The 26942-nt window shown below is 38.4% G+C and overlaps 1 protein-coding gene across 1 annotated transcript in view; it reads right to left on the reverse strand.

The window, feature by feature from the left end:
* Positions 1–20506, reverse strand: part of LOC107046386 (protein kinase C and casein kinase substrate in neurons protein 2) — a gene marked incomplete at its 5' end in the record, with an annotated part of 46353 nt that extends 25847 nt beyond the window's left edge. The window contains 3 exon segments of the mRNA XM_015268995.1: positions 1915–1944; positions 2329–2517; positions 20118–20506. Of these exon segments, the coding sequence (XP_015124481.1) occupies positions 1915–1944; positions 2329–2517; positions 20118–20480 (582 nt within the window).
* Between the last annotated feature and the right edge of the window lie 6436 nt (positions 20507–26942).

Consider the following 26942-nt stretch of genomic DNA (forward strand, 5'->3'; position numbering starts at 1 on the left):
AAAAAGTTAGTATGGAATAGAGTAAATTACGAAAAACAAGAGAAAATGTGCGAAATGTATTTTGCTACGTGAGATTTTTTTCTCGAATGAAATGAAATCAGTGAGTAGATAAATCCAGAATTTTTCAAATATCTGCAAAAGGGAGAGGAGTCGAGAAAATCATCAGAACAAGATCTTCTGATATTTTTCTCTGAATCTCCTTTTTTCAGATATATTTGCCAAACCATCTTCATGATCTAGTAGATTACAAAAAACACTTCACACAATACAATTAAACTTCCAGTGCTTTGATATAAGTGAAAGAAAAATTTCATCCACAATTTACTAAATCCCAATGTCAACTTCACGAGACGCTGAAGAAAACCCCATCAAAAGCCCTCAGTCATTTCCAGTAAATTGATTGATATTTCCTTCAAATGGAATTTTCATAAGAAATATTATTGAGTTCTTCAGCGACTCTTTAATAGCTTCAAATATGGCGGACGTACTTGACCGGGTTTTTAATTTTTTTTTTTTGCTTACCAGTTGTGCTCTCTGGAAGGAAAACCAACGAAAGAAAAAGGGAAAAAAAGCACAGAGAAGAACATTAATAATCATGCGACATGCAGACAGTTGTTATACATACAAACTTAATGTCACCAATCTTAGTATTCCTAAGTAACTTTAGTAATCGGTTGGTCCATGCACGACATCCACTTATTGGCATCTAAAAAGGCCGAATTTTACATGCCAATTTAGGCAAAATTTACTTCCCAAAAATTTTCATGAAAGTTTCTCATATCAGAAATGATGAAGCTCATACTTTGTTTTTAATTTTCATAAATTGGAACTGATTATGAACAACAATTATCTCATTTTTCTCCAAAAATTGTAAATATCTTCAAAATGAAGAGGCTTAGAGAGGAATTATGAGATCTGTTTTGGTGAACAAATTGATAAATAAAGGGTAATTATCCAATGCAAACACTTGGGGGCAAAATTTTCTGTGGAAAATGCACCGGGGGTGTTGGGGGTTGATCCCCATTAAGAATTTTCCCGGTGCCCTAATCAGGGGATTTTTAATTTTTTTTTGTGAATTCCGAATTGTGTGGACGGCCGAAGGATTTTCATAAGCCCCCCCGGTGCATTTTCAAAAAAAAAAAATTTTGATCCCAAGTGTTTGCGTTGGATTATTATCTTTTTTTTCCCCCGAGGCCTTGGTGAAATTTATTTTCAAAAATTAATGAAAAATTCCCTAATTAGGGCACCGGTAAAATTCCAAATGGGGGTCAACCCTAACCCACCCGGTGCATTTTCAAAAAAAAAAAAAATTGACCCCAAGTGTTTGCGTTTGATTATAATTCTTTTTTTTTCACTCGGATTTGTAAAAATCAATTAAAAATCCCCTACTGAGTGCGCCGATATATCTCCCCCCCCATTAGTCTTCCCCCAACCCTCAGGTACAAATAGACAATATTTTTAATTTTTCACGGCTTTGCTTTGCATTAATTTTTGTAATTTAACGAGATGGGAGCGTACAGTGAGTGGCGGTAGTGGGGGCCGTACAGTCCCCCACCACATCGCTACGGTCTCCCGCTAGTTTCAGCGTCATGAGGAATTATGAGATCTGTTTTGGTGAACAAATTGATAGACTAGTCAGTATTTTTTAATTTTTACTTTTATTATTTTTCTAGACTAGGCTTGGAAGAAAATCATCTGAAATTTTCCTTTAAACCTAGTAGATTCAGAGATATGTGCCAAATTCATTCGATTAACTTTTTTAACTAATTTGTCTGAAGCAAAACTAATGATGAATAATAATCATCTTATGTTTTCAAACATGCATTCACATGGAAATATGGAAAGAGGAGAGAAAGATATAGAACAAAGACCATGGATCTCATGCAAATATTTTTTGTTTGTTATGACACGTACGTTATCAGAGCCAGTAGCTCGTGGCAGCTGCTAGAGCAAATAAGTTGTTTTTTTTTCTAGTGAAAAACGAGTTAACTATTTTTTGAGATTTATAGGTGCAGGAGAACATGTGTTCACACGTGTTGTAAAAACTGTGGTAGTGATTTTTATGAATAAACTTGATTCAAAGTTTAAATTAAATGAATTAAATCTTCAACAAAAGACTTTTGTCCGGTATTCAGTGATTGTTTTATGAATAACAAAAATGATCCTTGAATAAGTATGTTCAAGTTTGTTCGATGTTGAAGATTTTTTTTCCATACTCATAATAAGCGAAACGTTTAATTTCAGTATTTAATTATGTGTTTACTATCTTCGTTTCGTTTTGTTTGCATTTTATTTTTCGGTGTAAGGCTTAGAGATTAGAGGTAGTACCTGATCAGGCGAGAGCGAACTGTCTGCTGAGGCGTTTCTCTCCATATTGGCCGCGGTGCGTTCTGTTTTACAACTGTTGTGGTACTCAGCTTTTGTCTTTTCAACTTTCTGAAGGAGTTTTGCCCAGGGTTTTTGCGCTTTTTTAAATGCATCCTCCATTTCTTTTCGTTCTTTCAGAGTCATCATAGACTGAAATTAAATTATGCTGCCTTAGATTTGATATTGTTAGTGTTAAATCAACCATTCCCCATAAATGAATGTTATTATGTTGAAACAAGTCACTGTGCTTTTGTTAATTAAGGGGAGACTACTATGAGTCCAAAAGAAGAAAAATGAGCGCAACCGGAGCTCTCTAACTCAATTATTAGCAGAGATATTGAAGTTTGAATTTTGTTCTCTTCTAAAAATTTTGTTTTTCAATTCGAATTAATTGAAATAATAAATTGAACCCATAGATTTCAGCGGAAATTTTCTCAGCTTTTCGAAAAAAATATTGTTTTTTATGTATCTCTGTATTTTGGCATAGAAAATTGAAAAAGAAAGTTTTAAAAAGCCATTAGGGGTCGTTCCCCAATCTTTTCTTAGTTTTTCATCGTAAAGTTCAGAATATTTTCTAACAAAAATATATTTTCATTTTTGGTGCTCTCACAAATTCAGAGATGAAATGCAAAGAAAAACAAAATTTTTATTAATATTTTTTTTGAAAAGCTGAGAACATTTCCGTCGAAATCTATGGGTTCAATTTTTTTTTATCGTTCTTAGATATCATCAGAATAAAAAAAAAAAGTTTTTAGAAGAAAACAAATTTTTCAACTTCAATATCTCGGCTTTAGAAGAAAACAAATTTTTTAACTTCAATATCTCGACCAATAATTGAATTAGAGAGCTCTGGTAGCGTTCATTTTTCTTCTTTTGGACTATCCCTTTCGATAAAAAATAGAAAAAAAGCTTGAAAATTTTGAGGCAATTTTTCATATTCAGAATTGGTGGATTCGCTCTCATAAATCATAGATCTGATTAGATACTGAACCAGAATCATTCAGCAGTTCCTCAGTTATTTAAATATTAGCGCCGCCGCGGCCGCAAGCCCCTTTATTCTACCTTTGCTTTTTTTGTTTCTTTCGAAAATTAATGATTCATCGTCGCTTTAGTCTATTGAGTGTTAAAGTTAATGAAAACAATGTGTCTCGGTTCATTGCTTGCTCAATTTCAATATTTCAATAAGTGATCCACTAATTCTGAGTTTCCGTCCTCACTGAATGAAGTTTTAATTACTATTGTAATCAAAATTATATTCAGAGTGCAAAACAACAATTACCAAATTTCTCACAGTCCATAATTTTTTTGTCTTCGCCTCCCTCTTTATTTCCGTTTACAACTTGACAAAAGGATTCAATTATTTTTCTAAAAAAATTATGGGGTTAATTCTGATGTTCTTTCGCTAATTCGAAGTGTTTTCTCTTCACTCATGATCCTTTTCACAATTTTATTCGACGATGTTATAAACTTGAAACTTTGATGAATCATCTGAAATTTTTTCAAATTTTCTATAAACTTTTGAAATTTATGTGAATTTTTTTCAAGAAACTTAAAAATTTTTGTGGAATTGTAGAGAAAATCCGAGGAAATTCCAAATTATTTCCTCCTTTCTCATTTCAATTAATCAGAGTACCATATTCGGGCTCACATGACTGCTTCAAATCAGTTTTATTTGCAAAATGCCGTCCTTTCCTATAAATTATTTTCCCATTATTTATTCAGCAATCCTCGAATATTTGAGAGATATTGGAAATACTTTGTAATTTTCAAAAACTCCATGGATTGTCTCTAAGTTCTTCAGAAAANAAATCATTCTATTGCCCCCAACTTAAATGATTGGAACAATTATAATTGGTTTATCAATCGAACATATAGAGTGAGCAATTAGGTGCAGAATATTCACGTTTTAAATGAAAATTTCAGCAACTTTTTATTTTCATACTATCAAGAAATGTTGAATTCCATTAAATTTTCAGTGAATTTTTAAATTTCATGACACTCCTCTTTCAAACTAAATTAAATGTCTTGCTCCTAAAAATTACCACTGAACTATCCATGAATTTCAATTTTTTTCAACAGTATAATTGCAAGCACGTGGGGGAGGGTGCCAGTGTCATAATTTTTCTCGTATTTCTCGTAAAAATTCACTGTCGTTTCAATTTTACCGTGCTGCACAAGAATTTTTCCNCTATCTTGAATTTTTGGAAAACTCCCGAATTATCTCTGAAAAAAAATTGACAGTTCTCTGATTTTTGTGGAAATCTGCAACCTTCCTCGAAGTTTCTATAATTCATTCTCTATTCACACCCTTAGAGATGGATTTTGTAACGAAGCTGAAACACGTATTCATTAATTTCCAACAATCTCTTGATGAACCCTCACATAAAAGATAAAACCTACTCTAAAATTTTCATATCAGTTTCAATAGTTTCGACTGTTGATTATTATCTTAGTCAAGCTGAAGAGCTCTCTTTCCATATTTTCAACACAATTCCGGCTGCAATGTTCATGCCTTTTTTCCCGTCGGACTCAGAATTTCTTTCTTCCATTCATTGTTCATAATCATTCTCATTGCAAAAAGCAGTGCGACTGATGAAAATGATGTGCCTCAATTTATTAACTATAAAATATTTATATTGCAATGAATAACCTGCGCATATACTAATTCCTCTCCTCATTGAATAAGATTACAATCCAATTCCTACTCGAACATAATTCGAAGAGTAAATTGCCGAAATTCAATGTTTGGTGATACTCTGGTAAAAGTGCATGCCTACACCGTGATACAATTTTTCAATCAGTTCACTCGGTAATTCAATTAATCTATTGTTCATATCATCAACATAATTCCGTATTTAGAATATTGTCACCTCATGTTTTCAGCACCAAATTGGAAATTAAAACGTAAAATGACAATTTGACTTCTGCTCGATTTTTTTTTGTGAATCTGAAATTCATGTTAATGTTTCAGATATTATGAAAATATAATTATTCCTGTTCTCTACTGTTATGGAATATTGAGTCACAGCTGTTCATTCATAACTGAATTTTTTTATTCCTATATTATTATTATTCTTTGTTCAACGTGAAAAAATCTATCATTTTTACTGTAGTGCATTCAGATTCTTCTGCACTTCATGTAAAAAATGTGATATATAAACTCATAATTCTAGTTATTGATTCTAATCAACTTTGTTTGGAGAAAACCTTAGTAAACGCAACATTAAGAAAGTTAAATCATTCTATTGCCCCCAACTTAAATGATTGGAACAATTATAATTGGTTTATCAATCGAACATATAGAGTGAGCAATTAGGTGCAGAATATTCACGTTTTAAATGAAAATTTCAGCAACTTTTTATTTTCATACTATCAAGAAATGTTGAATTCCATTAAATTTTCAGTGAATTTTTAAATTTCATGACACTCCTCTTTCAAACTAAATTAAATGTCTTGCTCCTAAAAATTACCACTGAACTATCCATGAATTTCAATTTTTTTCAACAGTATAATTGCNTCGAATATTTGAGAGATATTGGAAATACTTTGTAATTTTCAAAAACTCCATGGATTGTCTCTAAGTTCTTCAGAAAACCTCATAACTATCTTGAATTTTTGGAAAACTCCCGAATTATCTCTGAAAAAAAATTGACAGTTCTCTGATTTTTGTGGAAATCTGCAACCTTCCTCGAAGTTTCTATAATTCATTCTCTATTCACACCCTTAGAGATGGATTTTGTAACGAAGCTGAAACACGTATTCATTAATTTCCAACAATCTCTTGATGAACCCTCACATAAAAGATAAAACCTACTCTAAAATTTTCATATCAGTTTCAATAGTTTCGACTGTTGATTATTATCTTAGTCAAGCTGAAGAGCTCTCTTTCCATATTTTCAACACAATTCCGGCTGCAATGTTCATGCCTTTTTTCCCGTCGGACTCAGAATTTCTTTCTTCCATTCATTGTTCATAATCATTCTCATTGCAAAAAGCAGTGCGACTGATGAAAATGATGTGCCTCAATTTATTAACTATAAAATATTTATATTGCAATGAATAACCTGCGCATATACTAATTCCTCTCCTCATTGAATAAGATTACAATCCAATTCCTACTCGAACATAATTCGAAGAGTAAATTGCCGAAATTCAATGTTTGGTGATACTCTGGTAAAAGTGCATGCCTACACCGTGATACAATTTTTCAATCAGTTCACTCGGTAATTCAATTAATCTATTGTTCATATCATCAACATAATTCCGTATTTAGAATATTGTCACCTCATGTTTTCAGCACCAAATTGGAAATTAAAACGTAAAATGACAATTTGACTTCTGCTCGATTTTTTTTTGTGAATCTGAAATTCATGTTAATGTTTCAGATATTATGAAAATATAATTATTCCTGTTCTCTACTGTTATGGAATATTGAGTCACAGCTGTTCATTCATAACTGAATTTTTTTATTCCTATATTATTATTATTCTTTGTTCAACGTGAAAAAATCTATCATTTTTACTGTAGTGCATTCAGATTCTTCTGCACTTCATGTAAAAAATGTGATATATAAACTCATAATTCTAGTTATTGATTCTAATCAACTTTGTTTGGAGAAAACCTTAGTAAACGCAACATTAAGAAAGTTAAATCATTCTATTGCCCCCAACTTAAATGATTGGAACAATTATAATTGGTTTATCAATCGAACATATAGAGTGAGCAATTAGGTGCAGAATATTCACGTTTTAAATGAAAATTTCAGCAACTTTTTATTTTCATACTATCAAGAAATGTTGAATTCCATTAAATTTTCAGTGAATTTTTAAATTTCATGACACTCCTCTTTCAAACTAAATTAAATGTCTTGCTCCTAAAAATTACCACTGAACTATCCATGAATTTCAATTTTTTTCAACAGTATAATTGCAAGCACGTGGGGGAGGGTGCCAGTGTCATAATTTTTCTCGTATTTCTCGTAAAAATTCACTGTCGTTTCAATTTTACCGTGCTGCACAAGAATTTTTCCCCGCATTTATCCGAAAAATGATTCGTGCAACAATACTTTTTCCTACTCTTTGCGGTACATTTCGCCTGGAAAGACCATCTGAACCCATACTTTACTGTGTGAGCACGGTAATTTTTCTCGCACATTTCTCTTCGTGCACCTCTTAACTTTTATCACCAAAAAATAATTTCCCATTCCACTAATTATAAACAAATGCGTATATCATAGAAAATATGCACTGATGTATCCTATCCTAAAAAAAGAGCACTGTCATGGCGGCCACCGCAAGTGGCATGGTGCACTCCTCATGGGTCTCATGGGCACATTCCTATCTAATAAAAGAGCACTGTCATGGCGGCCACCGCAAGCGTCATGGTCACTGATTTCTATACTAACTAGATATAGTCCTTANTACTGTAGTGCATTCAGATTCTTCTGCACTTCATGTAAAAAATGTGATATATAAACTCATAATTCTAGTTATTGATTCTAATCAACTTTGTTTGGAGAAAACCTTAGTAAACGCAACATTAAGAAAGTTAAATCATTCTATTGCCCCCAACTTAAATGATTGGAACAATTATAATTGGTTTATCAATCGAACATATAGAGTGAGCAATTAGGTGCAGAATATTCACGTTTTAAATGAAAATTTCAGCAACTTTTTATTTTCATACTATCAAGAAATGTTGAATTCCATTAAATTTTCAGTGAATTTTTAAATTTCATGACACTCCTCTTTCAAACTAAATTAAATGTCTTGCTCCTAAAAATTACCACTGAACTATCCATGAATTTCAATTTTTTTCAACAGTATAATTGCAAGCACGTGGGGGAGGGTGCCAGTGTCATAATTTTTCTCGTATTTCTCGTAAAAATTCACTGTCGTTTCAATTTTACCGTGCTGCACAAGAATTTTTCCCCGCATTTATCCGAAAAATGATTCGTGCAACAATACTTTTTCCTACTCTTTGCGGTACATTTCGCCTGGAAAGACCATCTGAACCCATACTTTACTGTGTGAGCACGGTAATTTTTCTCGCACATTTCTCTTCGTGCACCTCTTAACTTTTATCACCAAAAAATAATTTCCCATTCCACTAATTATAAACAAATGCGTATATCATAGAAAATATGCACTGATGTATCCTATCCTAAAAAAAGAGCACTGTCATGGCGGCCACCGCAAGTGGCATGGTGCACTCCTCATGGGTCTCATGGGCACATTCCTATCTAATAAAAGAGCACTGTCATGGCGGCCACCGCAAGCGTCATGGTCACTGATTTCTATACTAACTAGATATAGTCCTTATGGCCCCAGCGGGGGAAAATCGCTGATCTCTATACTAACTGGATGGCTGGTCCCCTGACTTGCGGTTGAGATAAATTGAAGGGTCATTCAGCGTCCCTATTACTGAAAAGGGGCGAAAAGAAAGGACCCGGATTTTTGGAAGAGTTTGAAGGAATGGGATGTGGTAGTTCTTATGGAAACGTGGCTGGATAGGAAGGGGCGGGAGGGAATAAAGAGGCGCGTGCCAGAGGAATTCAGATGGAAAGTGCAAGTGGGTAAAAGAGACAAGAAAAAGGGGAGATGGATAGGGGGAATGATGATGGGGATAAAGAAAGAGCTATGCGAAGAGGGTTGGGGAGGAATGGAGACGATTGAGCAAGGGGTTGAGTGGTGGGTGGAGGGGGAGGTTAGATTAGGAGAAAGGAACTGGAGAGTGTTGGGAGCGTATGTAAACGATGACGCGGAGGTTAAACTGGAAATGATAAAAGCGATAATGGAAGAGCAAGGGGAGGATTTGGTGCTGATAAGAGGGGACTTTAACATGAAGACAGGATACGGCGGAGTAATGGGCGAGGATGCGGTGGGAGTGAAAAGTAGTAAAAGGAATTCATTGGATAAGAGGGAAGTATGCAAATGGGGGAAAGCTTTGGTAAGAATACTGAATGAAACGGGCTGGTCAATTCTGAATGGGAATTTTACAGGAGATGAAGAAAGGGAGTTCACGTTTGAGAGGGCAGGAGTGAGATCAGTAATAGATTACCTGATAACGGAGGGAAAAGGAAGAGAAGGAATAGAGAGGTTCGAGGTGGTGGAGAGGTGTGACTCTGATCACTTCCCGCTGGAGGCGATGCTGAAATCAGAGGAGGGGAGGGGAAGGGAAAAGGAAAAACAAAACGAAAAGGAGGCATGAAATTGATAAAGGTTGCGAATTGGGATAAAGAAAAAAGAGAGGAACTTAGAAGAAGGCTGGAAGCGTCGGAGTGGAGAGAGGAGGGCACGGTGGATGAAATGCTGGGGGAAATGAGGCTAAAAGTGAAGCAGATTAAGGAAGAGAGAGGAAAAAATGAGGAGGAAGAGAAAAGGCTGGGGGGACTGGTGGGACGAAGAATGCAGTGAGCTGGAGAAAGAAGTGAGAACGGCGCTAAGAAGGGGGAGGAAAGGAAGAGGGCATAGGGATGCGTATAGGGAAAAGAAACTTCAATACTCCTGGTTATGTGAGGAGAAGAAAGCGGAGGAACTAGTAAGGTTCGAGAGAGAAGTGGTAAGAGCGATAGAAGAAGGAAAGGTCTGGGAGGTAATAAACAGGGAGAGGGGAGTGTGGAAGGGAATCAATGAGGATATTGAAATGAGGGAATGGAAGCTATATTTCATGGGACTATTAGGGGGGGAGAGGTGAAGGTGAGGGGACAGGAGAGGAGGATGAATCCACTGTATGAGGTAGAGGGGATAACGAGGAGGGAAGTAGAGGAAGCGATAACTAACTTGAAAGGAGGAAAAGCCGCGGGAGAAGATGGAATCGAGAATGAAATTTGGAGAGACGGGGGGGAAAGGGTAAGAAGGGTAGCATGGGAGGTCTGTGATAGGGTCTGGAAGGGGGAGGGATGGCCGGAGGAGTGGAAGGAAGGATTGCTAGCGTCAATCGTGAAAAAGGGTGAAGGAAAAAGGGTGGAGGAATATAGAGGGGTCACGTTGATACACACGTTATATAAGGTGTACGCAACAGTTATCACAAGGAGATTAGAGAGAGAAGGGAGGGAAAAGAAAATTGTGCCGAATAATCAGACAGGTTTCAGGAAAGGAATGGGAACTATTGATAGCATATATGTTTTAAATTATTTAGTGAACAAGCAGCTCGCGAAGGAAAGGGGAAAGCTGGTAGCGTTTTTCGTAGACTTGAAAGCGGCGTTTGATTCGGTAAACAGAGGGGTTTTATGGGAAGTGATGAAGAGGAGGGGAATATCGGAAGGCTTGATTGAGAGGATAAAGGAGATATACGTAGAGACGGCGAGTAAGGTCAGGATGGGGGAGAAGGTGTCGGAGAAGTTTTGGACGGCGAGAGGAGTAAGGAGTAATTTAATGTGTTATTAGCGGATCTGGAGGAATGTTTGAGGAGCAAGTGGAGGGAGGGAGTAGCATTGGGAAGCATGAAGATTTTTTCACTGACATATGCTGATGACATGGTGCTAATAGCGGAGGACGAGGCAGGAATGAAAATTATGATAAGCCAGATGGGGGAATACATCATAAAGAAGGACCTCACAATAAACGTGGATAAATCTAAGATGATGGTATTTAAGAAGAAACCAAAGAAGGAGAAGGAGAGGGACGTGTGGAAATTGGGGGGAAGGGAGGTGGAAGAAGTGAGAGAATTTTGCTACTTAGGGTACTGGTTCAAAAGCACAGGGGGGCAAGCGAGGCAAGTCAGTGCAAGGATAACAAAGGCAGGGAAGATGATGGGGTCGGTTTGGGGTATAGGGAAAAGAAGGATCAGGAAAGACTGGAAAAGGAGAGTTTGGCTGTTTGACACTCTGATTTGGTCGGTTATGGGGTATGGGTCGGAGATTTGGGAGTGGGAAGACTGGGAGGGGATGGAGAAGATGCAAGATGGGGCTGAGGTCTACTCCAGGCTACCTTGTGAGGGAAAAGTTAAAAAGGGACAAACTCCTTAGCAGGGCTGCGAAGAGGGCATGGAAATTCGAGGAAAAGTTGAGGAGGGGGGAGGGTAGTAAATTGGCGAGGATGTGTTTGAAGCAGATAGAGAGCAGGGAGAAAAAAGGAGAGGTATCAGGGTGAAAGGAGAAAAGGAGAAAGTTCAGGGAAGAAAGAGGCCTGGAAGCAAAAGGAGAGGAAAGAGCAGGGGGAAAGGAAGAGAAGGAAAATTTTGATCAGATGGAGGTAATCGAGAGGGTGAGGCAGGGGAGGGAGAGGTGGGAACAGATTAAGATAAGATAAAATAAGGAGTTTATTGTTTAGAAATTTAAACAAATTGTACAGATGAGAGATTATAAATAAGAGAGGATACATTGAGATAAAAGCACAGAAATAGCATGGAAAAGCAGTAGCATTAGCACACAGGCAATGAAGTGAGTCGGAGAAAAGCAAAAGAGATAAGCATAAGAGATAGTTCATCAAATCACACGTAATCAGCTGGGTTCAACCCGGGTGCGCAGCCAAGACCTAAGCTGACATTTGAATCCTAAGCTGGTGGGCAGGCCTCTGATGACAGCAGGGATGCCATTCCACAACTCCGAGCCAGCTACAGCCAAGGAGGCTCTGTATGTATCCGTCCTGAAGTTGGGAACCACAAGAGCCTGCTGAGCTAGGATGAGTCGACGAGGTCTGTTTGACGAATATGCTGCAAAGAGTTCTGCCAGGTATTGTGGATTACCAGTACTCAACACCTGGTACATGATAGTCCCAATGTTGTAATCTCTGTACCCCGAGATGGTGAGCCACCCAAGACTTCGTCGAGCTCCAGAGATCGAAGCATCACGAGGTGTACCGGTGACATATCGAACGGCTCGATTGATAAGACGCTGAAACTGAAGACCAAGCACGGAGCCCACACCCTGGAGAACAGCTAGACAATAGAAGATGTGAGGGAAGATGAGGGCGTTGATAAGTAGTTTCCTGAGTCGTTCATCAGTATAACTACGTAAGCAGTATAGCTGATAGAACGCAGAGTTAATCTTAGAGGTGACAAGTTGGATATGGTCCCTAAAGGTCAGTTTACTGTCGATCATGACCCCCAAATTCCTCACACAGCTGACAAACCCAATGAAATCACCATGGCATCCAAGGCTAGGTAAAGAGGCTACGTCAACAGCATTTACGAAGCGTTTGGCTCCAAGGATCATAGCCTTGGTCTTGCCGACATTGAGTTGAAGTCGATTCGCTGCAGCCCACTCTTGGATCCTGAGGATATCAGCATTCAGTCGTCGAATTCCCAGTGAAAGTTCCGATGGATCACAGTCCAGATAGATCTGGAGGTCGTCAGCATAGAGAAGATGGTGGGCTTCAAGGACCGAGTCACCAATGTCATTGATGAACAGCGAGAACAGCAGCGGGCCAAGGATGGAACCTTGAGGTACACCAGCATTAGTTTCAAGGAACGAAGATAGCCCACTTTCGCCTTTTACTGCTTGAGAACGACCAACTAGGTAAGAGCGAATCCAAGCCACAGCACCTGGAGAAAGGCCCAGCCTGGAGAGTTTAGCCAGTAGCAGAGAGTGAGAGACTGTGTCGAAGGCTTTGGAGAAGTCAAAAAGGACCAAAATGGTAACTTTTCGATCGTCAATGCCCCTCCTGATGTCATTAACAAGCCTCAGCAACGCCGTCTGAGTGCTGTGGCCCCGCCTGAAACCACACTGACGAGGGTCAAGCAAGCCACGCTCCAGAAGGAATGACGAAAGCTGATTATACACCAACCTCTCCATGACCTTCGCCAGGAAAGGTAACAGAGCGATAGGACGGTAGTCAGCAGGGTGTTTGGGAGCAGAGACTTTGTTGACTGGGACAATGATGGCCCTCTTCCAGGTATCAGGAAAGATGCAGCTCACAAGTGACTGGTTCATGATTGTGGGAAGGATATCAGCTAGCGCTGGTAAGGTGTTCAAGACCATCTTCCGTGATATCCCATCCGCACCAGTAGCATTCGACGCAATCGATGAGATTGCCGCCAGGATATTCAGCCAGCTCACTTCGGAGAATGAAAACAGTAAATCTGAAGAGGAGTGATCATCAGCAGTAGTAGGTGGAGTAAACTGGGAGGGATTTAACCCCAGGTCAGGTGGATCTATACACGGCACAGTGGAAACTGCTGCGAAATGGGAGTTCAAGACGTCAGCAGGAACAATTGGGCAAGAACTCGAGCCAGGGATGAGAGCAAGATGGCGAAGCTCTTTCCAGAGGCCCCTACCAGACAGACCAGAGAGTCGAGAGTAGTAGTAATTGGCACGAGCCTCAGCAAGCTTGGAGAGGTGGAGTCGTCTGGCCAGCCGAAACTCAAGGAGCCGTTGGGATGTTCTGGTGCGCTTGAATCTCCGGTACAGATACTGCACATGCTGATACGACAACTTCAGGTTATCATCAAGCCATGGAGCTGCCTTGGCGTTATTCACAGTCAAGAGCCGTAACGGGGCATGGACATCTACCAAATCCATGAAGGTGCTAGTAAAGTTCATCACTAATCCATTGGGATCAGGAGACTGAGGCACATGAATACTCTGGAGTGACCGTTGAAAGTTGTCAATAACATCAGCCCTCAGGAGACGAGATAAAAGGCTACTAGAGATGACTGAGGCATGAGGCTTGCAGCCACCGATAGCCACAGAGGCAGAAATCAGGTGATGTCCAGCAGCCATTGGGCAATCAGAGGTGAACGACCCTGTGATTGTGTCACTCTCATCAACAAGGCAGAGATCGAGCAAAGTGGAAGATGTGAGAGTAGAGTGGGTGACATCATGATTCACTAGTTGCAATGACAGGTCACTCATTAGCGAACGGACAAGTTTACCATCAGGATTGTCGTTTGAAAGTTGGTCAGCGTTAAAATCCCCCATGATCACTTTGTGACTGTAGCCATCGAGAGCCGTTGAGAGAAGCTCAGTGAAGTTCACCGGATGATTGAAGGGAGCATGAGGGAGGCGGTAGATAGCTGCAACGAAGACAGGTGATGATCCCTCAGGCCGGATCTCGCAAAAAAGATATTCAACATGTCCAGGCCTCCCCGCCCAGACGGTGTTTGACATAGAGATAGTAGTAGCCTTGACAGAATCATGGTAATAGATGGCAACACCTCCACCATGCTCATTGCGATCACATCTCAGCAGGTTATAGTGAGCTATATTGAGGATTGAACTGGGTATGGTAGTAGAGAGCCAGGTTTCAGTTACTACAATGACGTGATAGACCAAGGATTGCGAGCTGAGAAAACTTTTAATTGTATCAAGTCGACATCGGAGTGAATTAACATTCAGGCAACAAACATTGAGTTGATGAGTAATGATTGGAGTAGGCGTGTCCAGGGGCAGATCCAGTTGAAGGTTCATACGATGTGTAGATGAGGAACCAGGAGCCAGTGATCAGGAAGCAGGCTTGGGGTGTAGATCAGCAATTCTATCGACATCAGGCAGAGAGTTTATGGAGTACACAAGATCACCGTCCTTGAGTTTAGCATACACAGCATCATTCTTGGTCCAAATGAACTTGAAACCACAATATTTAAGAACAGTCCTGGCTTTACCCAACAGTCGATACGTTTTGGAGGAGATCAGCTCATTGATGTTGATGATATAATCACCACTATTCCGATTGAGGGGTGTAGAAGCAGGAGACAAGCCAGAGCTATCAATGTTAGAGAACATCAGCTTCCCTTTGTTTCTCTTAGCAGTAATGATAGCGTGGAGCAGTTCTGGGGAAGCAAGGTTCAATCCAATTGACAGACGTTCACGAGGAACACTGTTGTTGAGTAACAGCACTGGCAGAGGCAGCAGGTACGGGGTGAACCTGAGATTTCCTCATGAAGCGAACATTAGAGACATCAGAGGGGTTGAGATCAGGTTTTAGCACTCGTAAAATTGCTAAAGCTAGCGGTGTGGGCTCAGAGAGANGCGGTAGATAGCTGCAACGAAGACAGGTGATGATCCCTCAGGCCGGATCTCGCAAAAAAGATATTCAACATGTCCAGGCCTCCCCGCCCAGACGGTGTTTGACATAGAGATAGTAGTAGCCTTGACAGAATCATGGTAATAGATGGCAACACCTCCACCATGCTNTGAGTTGCACAGTGAGATCAGCTACAGACTGCTGGAGTCCACAAATCTCATCACGTTGCATCGTAACAATCGTTTCAACATCATCCATACGTTTGAGCAGAGCTGGCAGTTGGTCAAGAGTTGATACTTTAACCTTAACAGCAGCAAGCTCAGACTGAACAGAGTCAAGTTGGGTGAAAAGGGCGTCCAGCTTCTCAGTACGTTTAGTGATGATCGCCAGAGACTCAAGGATGCTAGCATTTCCTGCATCAGATTGTGGGGTACTCAGTTAATCCGTGGTATAAAGGGGTGGCAGTAGAGGGAATACCGAAGTACTTGGAGAATAGCTGGGGAGAGGATAGGTGGAATAGGGTTGCGAGATTTAGGCTGGGGGAGGAGCTAAGAGGGGAGAAGAAATGGGAAAAGGAAGAGCAGAGCAGATGTAGGGGATGCGGGTAGAGGAGGAAGACATGGAAACACGTCTTGGAGGAATGTAGGGAAGAGGAGGAAAGAGGGAGGGATGTGTGGGAAAGAGTAAATGAGATAGTAGATGAACAAGGGTCAGGGGAGAAGTGGATGATGGAATGGGAGAGGCAGGGAAGGGGAACGGAATGAAAGAGGACGAATGAAAGGTTGATGGGAAGGGGAGAAGGGGAGGTGGGGGGCATCTCGTCGCACGTGGGGGGGGGGAAGAGGGGGTAGCAGCAGATTGTGAGAAAATCTCATGTGGAGACCGGAAGCCGAGGTCCCCCTCTTTCACTCGAATTCGTGTGAAATTTTTTCGTGCGTGTTAACACTCAGCATAATGGAACGATGATGAATCATTAATTGCTAACAGGAACAATAAAAAAAAGCAGAATAAAAGAACATCAACGTCGCGGCCGCTTGCGGCCGCGGCGGTGCTAGTTTAATGTATACACGTGTTCGTTTCTTATTCGAGGTTAGAAATCCGATTTGTAATCCTTGCGCGCTTTCGTAAATAGCACTGTCGCGACCGAATTGCTCATTCTCATGAAAGGTCTCATGAGAATGCGTCTTTCATCCGTCGCGATGACTCTGAAGATAACATCATGTGGGAATTTATTCGAACGACACTCTATTTCTGTTTCATACGTTCATGATCGAACACGTCCGTTTGATTTCGACTTTCGGTGAATCGATTCGACATTCTTACATTCGAGTTTTCATTCGGCAGCCATTACGCTTTCCTTTATATATATACTAGCGCCGCCGCGGCCGCAAGCGGCCGCGACGTTGATGCCCATTTATTATGCAATGCCTTTGCTTTTTTTGTTTCTTTCGAAAATTAATGATTTATCGTCGTTTTAGTCTATTGAGTGTTAAAGTTAATAAAAACAATACGTTTCGGTTCATTGCTTGTTCAATTTCAATATTATAATAAGTGCTCCACTCATTCTGAGTTTCCGTCCTCATTGAATGAAATTTGAATTACTATTGTAATCAAAATTATATTCAGAGTACAAAACAACAATTATCAAATTTCTCACAGTCCGTAATTTTTTTGTCTTCGCCTCCCTCTTTATTTCCGTTTACAACTTGACAAAAGTATTCAATTATTTTTCCAGAAAAATTATGGGGTCAATTCTGATGTTCTTTCGCTAATTCGAAGTGTCTTCGCTTCATTCATGATTTTTTTCACAATTTTATTCGACGATGTCATAAACTTCAAACTTTCATCATCTAATCATCTGAAATTTTTTCAAATTTTCTATAATCTTTCGAAATTTATATGACTTTTTTTCAAGAAACTTGAAAATTTTTGTGGAATTGTGGAGAAAATCCGAAGAATTACCAAATTATTTCCTCCTTTCGTATTTCAATTAATCAGAGTGCAGTATTCGGGCTTTCATGACTGCTTCGAATCAGTTTTATTTGCGAAATGCCGCCCTTTCCTATCAATTGTTTTCCCATTATTTATTCAACAATCCTCGAATATTTGAGAGATATTGTAAATGCTTTGTAATTTTCAAAAACTCCATAGATTGTCTTTAAGTTCTTCAGAAAACCTCATAATTGTCTTGAATTTTTGGAAAACTCCCGAATTATCTTACATTTGGGAAAAAAATTGACAGTTCTGATTTTTTTGGAAACCTGCAACCTTCCTCGAAGTTTCTATAATTCATTCCCTATTCACCCCCTTAGAGATGGATTTTGTAACGAAGCTGAAACACGTATTTATCAATTTCTAACAATCTCTTGATGAGTGCTCACATAAAAGATAAAACCTACTCTAAAATTTTCATATTATCAGTTTCAATAGTTTCGACTTTTGATTACTATCTTAGTCAAGCTGAAGGGCTCTCTTACCATATTTATAACACAATTCCCGTCGGACTCAGAATTCCTTTCTTCCATTCATTGTTCATAATCATTGTCATTGCAAAAAGCAGTACGACTGATGAAAATGATGTGCCTCAATTTATTAACTATGAAATATTTATATTGCAATGAATAATCTGCGCATATGCTAATTCCTCTGCTCACTGAATAAGATTTCAATCATAATTACAATCCAATTTCTACTCGAACATAATTCGAAGAGTAAATTGCCGAAATTCAATGTTTGGTGATACTCTGGTAAAAGTGCTTGCCAACACCGTGATACAATTTTTCAATCAGTTCACTTGGTAATTCAATTAATCTATTGTTCATATCATCAACATAATTCCCCATTTAGAATATTGTCACCTCATGTTTTCAGCACCAAATTTTGGAAATTAAAACGTAAAATGACAATTTGACTTCTGCTCGATTCTTTTTTGTGAATCTGAAATTCATGTTAATGTGTCAGATATTATGAAAATATCATCATTCCTGTTCTCTACTGTTATGGAATATTGAGCCACAGCTGTTCATTCATAACTGAATTTCTTTTATTCCTATATTATTATTATTCTTTGTTCAACGTGAAAAAATCTATCATCATTTGCACTGTAGTGCATTCAGATTCTTCTGCACTTCATGTAAAAAATATCATAATAAACTCATAATTCTAGTTATTGATTCTAATCAACTTTGGAGAAAACCTTAGTAAGCGCAACATTAAGAAAGTTGAATCATTCTATTGCCCCCGACCTAAATGATTAGAACAATTATAGTTGGTTTATCAATCGAAAATACAGAGTAAGAAATTGGGTGCAGAATATTCACGTTTTCAATGAAAATTCAAGCAACTTTTTATTTTCATACTGTTAAGAAATGTTGAATTCCATTAAATTTTCAGTCAATTTTTAAATTTCATGACTTTCCTCTCTCAATTTAAATTAAATGTCTTGCTCCTAAAAATTACCACTGAACTATCCATGAATTTCAATTTTTTTCAACAGTATAATTGCTAGGAAAAAATGAAGTCGACTTTCTGAAATACACTAATGAAATGATTGGAAAATCACAATTTTCGAAGACCACAATCATTTTTTATATAAATAATCCAATAGCAATCAATGTTTCACTCAAAGAATAATTTTTTTCGTGTAACGGGACCTGAAAAACCCCATCCTCGCCTTCGACTCGGAAGGCAATCGTGCACGTGGAGGACGGTGATCTGTTTTCCAAGGCTCGGGCATGTAATGTACTATTCCTGAATTATAACGAATTCTTCCGTTTTCAGAATTTCACCAAAAATTAATTCCATGTCAAAAAAATCAATATTATTTGATTTTGTGATATAAGTATTGACTTCATTAAACAAACCATCGAATAACCAAAATCGAATGAAAAATTTAAAATTGAATATTTTTAGATTTTCTATTTTTTTTTTCAATTCATTCTCGACATTCAAGTTCATTAATCATCTATAATTTAATCTTGTCAGCTCGTAACTTTTATCACCAAAAAATCATTTCCCATTCCACTAATTATAAACAAATGCGTGTATTATAGAAAATATGCACTGATGTAATTCTAGCGCGCTTTCGTAAATAGCACTGTCGCGGCCGAATTGCTCATTCTCATGAAAGTTCTCATGAGAATGCGTCTTTCATCCGCCGCAATGACTCTGAAGATAACATCATGTGGCAATTTATTCGAACGACACTCTATTTCTGTTTCATAGGTTCATGATCGAACACGTCCGTTCGACTTCGACTTTCGGTGAATCGATTCGACATTCTTCAATTCGAGTTTTCATTCGGCAGCCATTATGCTTTCCTTTATATAAGGATAATAAGGATGGATATTTATGTCGATATTTACACAATCGATACTCAATTATCCGTTTCATTGCATTCGTTCTCACACTTAACCGAACGGCGAATGCGAGTTCGACTTTCACAGAATCGATTCGCATTCGAGTTTTCATTCGAGATTCCCGATGCCTCTCTCTTATTATATAGGAACTAGCATTATAAAGCGCACTTCGCGCGCCCGGCAAAGTTTTTTAACCTCATCAATGGCTCAATCTTCATCAACACAAGCTGTCATTTTTTTCTTTAATCGATAGTCGACAGTTGTTTGATAATCGATATTTTTATTCGATTAAAAAAAATCGACACATCGCAATTTCGAGATTTGGTCTTCTCCTTTAGTATAATTGATTGAAGCCTTCAAGAAAATGTTATGAGTTTTTTTTGTTATTGGTAGAGATGCCAACGATTTCCATAAACTCCACCTCCGAAATGGATGCTAAGTTTGTTATAAAAATATTCGGTTAATTGAAGTAATTAGAAACTATTACCTTGTGATATGTATCTTTCTGCCATGTTTTAACTTGTTGTATAATATCATCACAAAGATTCTCCTTGACTCTGAGATGGAGATCACACAGCCTGTCAGACTCAACGAGGGACCCCTTCCACGCGGCTTCGGTAGTTCCGTACTCCGGGCCCTTCTCAATTTTTTCATTCCATGACTTAGACCAGCCTTTTAGTGCCTTGGCGTAATTCTTCTCGATCTCCGCCCTCTCCTGAACGAGAGCAATGAGGCTGTCACAGAGCTTGTGACCATCGTCGATTCTCTTGGTTGTTCGTTTGTAGTTGCCTGGCTCCCAGAAAGAGTCCGAGGTAGCAATTAACATATTATCGTCGCTGTGGTGTGACATCTTAACCTAAGATGAATAACTCCTTTCTGAAACAAATAAAATAAAGGAAAGTTAATCAAAAATATCCGAAATGTGATGACAATAATAACACACATGGAAACGGTTTGCGAATGTGGACTTTTTGAATTACTACAATGTATATAATTATTTTATTCAAATATCAAATTGTCTGCATTTTTTGAAGACTGAAAATACCGAAATTCTACAGACAAATATCCGAGCAATTCCACGTAAAATCCGAAATTTAAAAAAATGTCATGTTTCCGATTGTCTTGCCAATTTTTTAGAAGGAGTACATGAGATCAAACTCTCATAAAATTTTTAGAGCGATTCGATTTTTTTTCAGCGAGTTATGATTTTTCAAAAAAATTCATTTGTTCCACTTGAATTTTGATTGTTTGAGAAAACGATCAAACAATCGATTGAATTTAATCATTAGGAATAGAATTTGAGTTTTCACACATTTGAAAGTATTTCAAAAATTAATATCCCTTAAAAGACAAGAATAGTTTGACAGAAAGAAAAGAAGATATTGCTTCCCTTTGAATTAAAGCGATTGAGTGTAAGCGACGGTTATATTTTTTCAATTTCTGGAGGTTTTCCTCTGAATAAACTCCCTATTCATTTATTATGAAAGTCTCTGATTCATGATTTACTGAATCGAAGCTTTCAATAAATTTTCTTTCAATAAATTTTCGTTAAAAAAAACGATTTTTTGTGGCAAAAAATTCTCACTTTGTTATGAAATGTTCATGTTCAAGGCATGAACACTTCACCAAAATCTGACATTGTCTGACAGATTATCCGGAATTCTTATCCCACGAAATTTATCCTCAAGAGATGAGATATTGGGTGTGTGAATATGACTCCGCCCTTTTTTGTTCAAATAAAACACATTTGCTTCTTTAGAAAATTAAAGAAAAGTTAATTGAAAGTATGCTCCATCTGCAGCTACAACCTTCGCCCATCTTTCAGGTAATTTACGTATTCCTTGCCTGAAGAAATCCTGGTCTTTTGAGCTGATCCAATTATCAAGCCAAATTTTGATACTTTCGTTTTGGTACTTTCCGTTCTCCCGTAAGATCTGACTGCAGTGTTCGAGATACCGTGAGGGCATCAGTTATCGCACGGTTAAGAAAAATTTGCAGGTTAATAATGGATTATTCGCGTTTCATGCATTAATTAATGAGTCTGATGGTTTCAATGTGAAGTCTGATGTTTTTTCGATGCAAAAATGATAGATTTTTATCGAAATTCCACTAAATTCAATAAATATTGACGAAAACTGAACACCGTTCCCAGTCGGTAGTGATCGGACGCCCCAAACCGACCCACTGCAGTTCTCGGACACTAGGCATGTAGTTATCGGACGAAGTGAATTACAAGAGGTTGATCAAAAGAAATAGAGGAAATAACTCATAACAAACATCCGTACAATAGTTTTACTATTTTCCCAACAGTCATAAACCTTTAAAAATTAACACCAATCAATGATAAGGTACAAATATTTAATATACGTACGTAATATACATACGTACAATAGTTTTACTATTTTCCCAACAGTCATAAACCTTTAAAAATTAACATCAATCAATGATAAGGTACAAATACTTAATATAATGAAGGTTTATTCGTTATTGTTCTCTGGAAAGAATTTTTGCTGGGGGGCTGTTGGTATCTTTGTCCTCTCCGAGGCTATCATCCAATAATTCCTTTTTAATTTTTCTGGCCACATCGGGCTCCTCTCCTTTTATTTTACTTTCCACTGGTTTTTTCCTTTTTATGCCTCTCTTTTTAGCCACAATACTGGGACTCCTCTTCTTGGCTTTGGCCAATTCTTCCTTCTTCTGCTTTTCTGCCAACATCTTCTCCTTCTTGATTGAACGAGCCACTTTTTTTCGTACACTTCCCCCAAGACACACTCAGGACCTGGTTTAATAATTTCAGGTGCTGTTTTCCCCCTTTTCTTATCAAACAATGTTGACTTGGGAATATTGTATTCTTTGCTCACTGCTCCTAGTGTTCTCCCTGAATTCACGGCCTCCAGAGCTCTTCGTAAATCATCCTTGCTGTATTGTGATCTTGATTTTTTAGTTTTAGTCGTTTTTTCAGGCGTGGACCTAGAAGATAGAAAAAGTGGGTCAATTTCTCGATTCTACTATTTTGTTTTTTATTTTCATCATTGTTCTCATCATCAAATAATTAAAAGATTAACAAAAAAACCGTTTCAAAGAGAATACCGGCACTTGACAGAATGGATCTTTCGAGGTTAGAAGGCGAATAAATGACCGTGCGTTAACTGCGGTAGCCCACACTCGGGGCTTGCAGATTCCGGAAATGTGATTTCTTTCATAAAAAAAAATATTTTCTTCCTTTTTTTGATGTGTATGTATTCTAGATCTATTCCTCAACCTATACAAATTAATTCGAATCAATTTTCTACTCACATTTTGCTGGTATATCCTTGTGAAACCTCCAGGAACCTCAGCCTTCGCCTACTACATCACACTTGACGAACACATCAGTCACCAGACGGTCAGATAAAATATCTTCGTATTAATTACACACAATTATTTCAATATTCAAAAAAATTGTGACTTGTAGACCACTCATTCAACTCGACAAAGAGACAAGGCTAAATGGCCGTCGATGATTAGCTATATTTGATAAATGCCAAATTCCGTCGTTAGAGCGCTCGATTTCCGATAACAGGGGTTCGTGCGATAACTGGTGCCCTCACGGTAAGTGGTAATCCGAAAGCGCTGTCTGGCGAATATGGCGGGTGGAGTAGCACTTCCCAGTCCTGTCCATCTAAATATCTTTTCACAATTTGGGCGGTATGCGGTTTGGCATTGTCATGTTGAAGAATTAATTTACTGTGCCTATTCACCCATTCTGGTCGTTTTTCTTCTATGGCTCGCGTCAAACGCGTTAGTTGTCGTCGGTAAACTTCTCCATTAAAAGTTTGAGAGGGTTCGAGCAACTCATAATATACAACACCTCTCTGATCCCACCAAATGCAGAGCATAACCTTGGCACTGTGAATATTTCTTTTTGGCGTTTAGGATTCTCATAATATATCCATTTTTCATCTCCTGTAACTATTCGGTGCAAAAATGCTTTTCTTTGCTGTCTTTGAAGTAGCATTTCACAATTTTTTTTCGACGTTCCATGTCTCTTTCTTTGAATTCATATGGAACCCAATCACCAACTTTTTGAACCATTCCCACTGCTTTTAAACGCTTTGCAACAGTTGATCGTTGAACATTTAATGCTGCAGCCAATTCTGATTGAGTTTGGCAAGAATCCTCTGCCAATAATGCCTCCAATTCAGCATCTTCAAATTTTTTTGGTGATTTTCCATGTTCTCTGGCCTCAGTGCCAAAATCATTGTTTTGAAATCGTCGAAACCATTCCTTGCAAGTTGTATTAGATGGAGCATGCTCACCGTAAATCTCCATAAGCAAACGATGAGTTTCCGCTACACTTTTCTTTGCAATATAATAGTGTAATAACACTTCCCGCAAATGATGTCTACTTGGAACAAAAACCGACATTGTCACGGAGGTAAAAACACTCGTTGCTTACATTTCAACCAAATGTCACGTAGTGCGTTTGACAGCTGACATAAAGTACTATCGAATACAAGTGTTGCCATTTATTCGTGCACGTAAGCAATACTAAAAACGACATCTGTTGGAAAAGGGCGGAGTCATATTCACACACCTAATATGTGGCGCAAGAAATTAGTTTTATGATATTATGACGATATTTCTCAGTGTATCATCGATTTCATTGTTAAAAAAACAACTTGGGTTCATGGGTTGATACTTGTACTGACACAACGTTGCTCGACTCTGATAGAAAAAATAGAAGGATTTAGTTGCTGTTAATAAGGCTCTTAACTATTAATATAATTCATTAACTATTGTAGTAACGAAAATTTTAGGTGTCTCGATCGTGGGGAATTACGTGTACAGTTTAGTTATAGATGGTCTAGACGTTGGGGAACTACGCGAGGATAGTTACATTGTAAAGTATTCCAGACGTTAAGGAAAATATTTTATTAAGGTAGGATTAAGTCTAGACGTAGAGTTTTATAGTTTTATTACGGTAACGCCGTAGCCACCCTCATCGATGACGCACGACCCCCTAGCTGACCCACGCTGCCACGTTTCGGGAAAACTTCCAAATATGGAAATGGCGAGTAAGGCCCAGAAAGTGCGTGGTAGTGGGGGAAGGACGCTAGGAGAGACGACATTTAAGGGATGAGGGTACAACGGGGAGGGCATTTTATTGTCGGGAACGATTAGACGCATATTGAAGTCGAAGAAGTAGACGAAGTCCTCATCAGAGGCATTAGACGATTTAGCCGTTTTTCTTGAAGTGTTTTATCTTTTAAAAATATACAACGAATGGTGTTAATAGTGGAAAAGCCTCATTAACAGCAGCTAAAACCTACTATCAGTGTGTCATTTGAAAAAAAACGGGAGATTTTAGAGTGCTTACATTTTTTATCTTAACTTTTGTAATAATGAACTGGAAATACGTAACAGACCAAATTTGACATTCTGGACACACTGGAAGTCAAATTAGTTGCTGAGTAGTCAAATCATGTCTTCGAATTATATGTAGTTCCTCGAACGCGGACTGTGTAGCATGATTAATTATGACCTGATTACGAAGAAGTCATGCGGATAATTGCAGTTGATATTTGAACCTCAATATTTATCTTGAGATATTAAACTCGTGACATATATCTGTGATATTGTGTCTCGATGTCTTTCCTATGTATACTCTAGTTTTCTTCCACATGGTTGGCTTTTATCTACCCCCTCTTTAATTTGATCATCATTCATTGACTATACTCTTCATTTCGAAAATTCAAGATATGCATGAATACTGTTCTATGACGTCGGACACTAGTAACAATTGATTGACATTCTGAAAATTCATAGCAATAAAACGGGTATAGAACAATCAGTACTACAATGTATGGTTACATATCTTCGACGTGTAGAACCTTGTATACTATCAGATTGTGTAAAATAAAATGTTTTCAGTGAGGAGGCGTAAGTTCGAAAAGTATTGAATTGACTGAACAGGTAGTTCATGAGTGCATAATTGTGTATCACACGTGAAAAATGTAAGGTGTCTATTGACCTATGAGACATTCTATGCAACACCGTATTACCGCCCCGTGCATACATTGTCGATTACTTTGAAACTTCATCAGAAGTATTAGGTGTATAACTTAATCTTTCCGTTTTTTTTAAATATCTAACATTATAAAATATATAAATACTAGATCAATTCTCGAAATACCGTCCATCGCTTTCGATGAACTTGCGCCATCGACCGGGCAACATACGAATGCGAAAAAAACCTGCAGGTTTTGAGGCGATGAAGTCATCGACGAATTTTCGTATATCGTCCAGTGTTTGGAAGCGTCTTTCCTCCAAGGCGTGCTGCATGAACTGGATGGTAATCGGAAGGGGCCAAGTCCGGTGAATAAGCCGCGTGCGGGACCTCTCAGCCCAAGCGTAAAATCGTTTTCTGAGTCGCGCGAGCAACATGAGGTCGAGCGTCATCACGGAGCAACATAACTTTCCGGCTCTCTTGCCTAGTAAATGGCGTCTTCTCATCAAGTACCTCACTCAATTTGTTCAATTATCGACTGTACCGTTCTGCAGTAACTGTTTGACCCGTTTCCAAAAGTTCGTAATAGAGTACACCCTTCATATCCCACCAGATGCAGAGGAGAACCTTCTTCATGTGAATTTTTTGTTGGAGAGTGGCTGTCGATGGTTGTCCGGGATTCACCCATGACTTTTTCCGTTTGGGATTAGCAAAAAAAACATATTTTTCATCTCCCGTCACAATTTTTGACAAAAAGTTTTTCTTCTGGCACTTGGTGAACAACGAAAGGTACCCGTTACAAAGGTACGTGTTCATGCGTTGGCCGAGGATATGTCCAGTCAGTTCGTGTGGAACCCATCTTCCTACCTTTTGTATTTTTCCCATTGCGTGTAATCGTTTAGAAACTGCTGCTTGAGTAACTCCTAGCTGAACTGTAAGCTCTGTTTGGGTTTGCGTTGTGTCTTTGTCGAGTAATTCTTGCAATTCAGCATCTTCAAATTTCAGAGGCTGTCCAGGGCGTTCCTGGTCACTGAGATCGAAATCACTATCTTCAAAGCGTTTATACCAATATCTACACGTATCATGAGACACAATATTACTTTCGAGAGTAGACCAAATCGAATCGTGGGCTTTAATAGTTTTTTTGCTTCTGAATGGAAGCTTTGCAATCCTTGAATTTTTCCATTTTCTAATTTTGCCTGGAAATGATGTAGAATGGTCTGGAATGTAAAAATACGAAGTTTGGCGACAATGTCTGTCTGTCTCCCCCCCCCCCCCCCGCAACTTTTTGGAAATTAGGTTTTAGAAAATACAACACTAAGA

This window comes from Diachasma alloeum, unplaced genomic scaffold (genome assembly GCF_001412515.2).
Source record: "Diachasma alloeum isolate Michigan unplaced genomic scaffold, Dall2.0 Dall_scaffold_01348, whole genome shotgun sequence".
NCBI classification, from domain to species: domain Eukaryota; kingdom Metazoa; phylum Arthropoda; class Insecta; order Hymenoptera; family Braconidae; genus Diachasma; species Diachasma alloeum.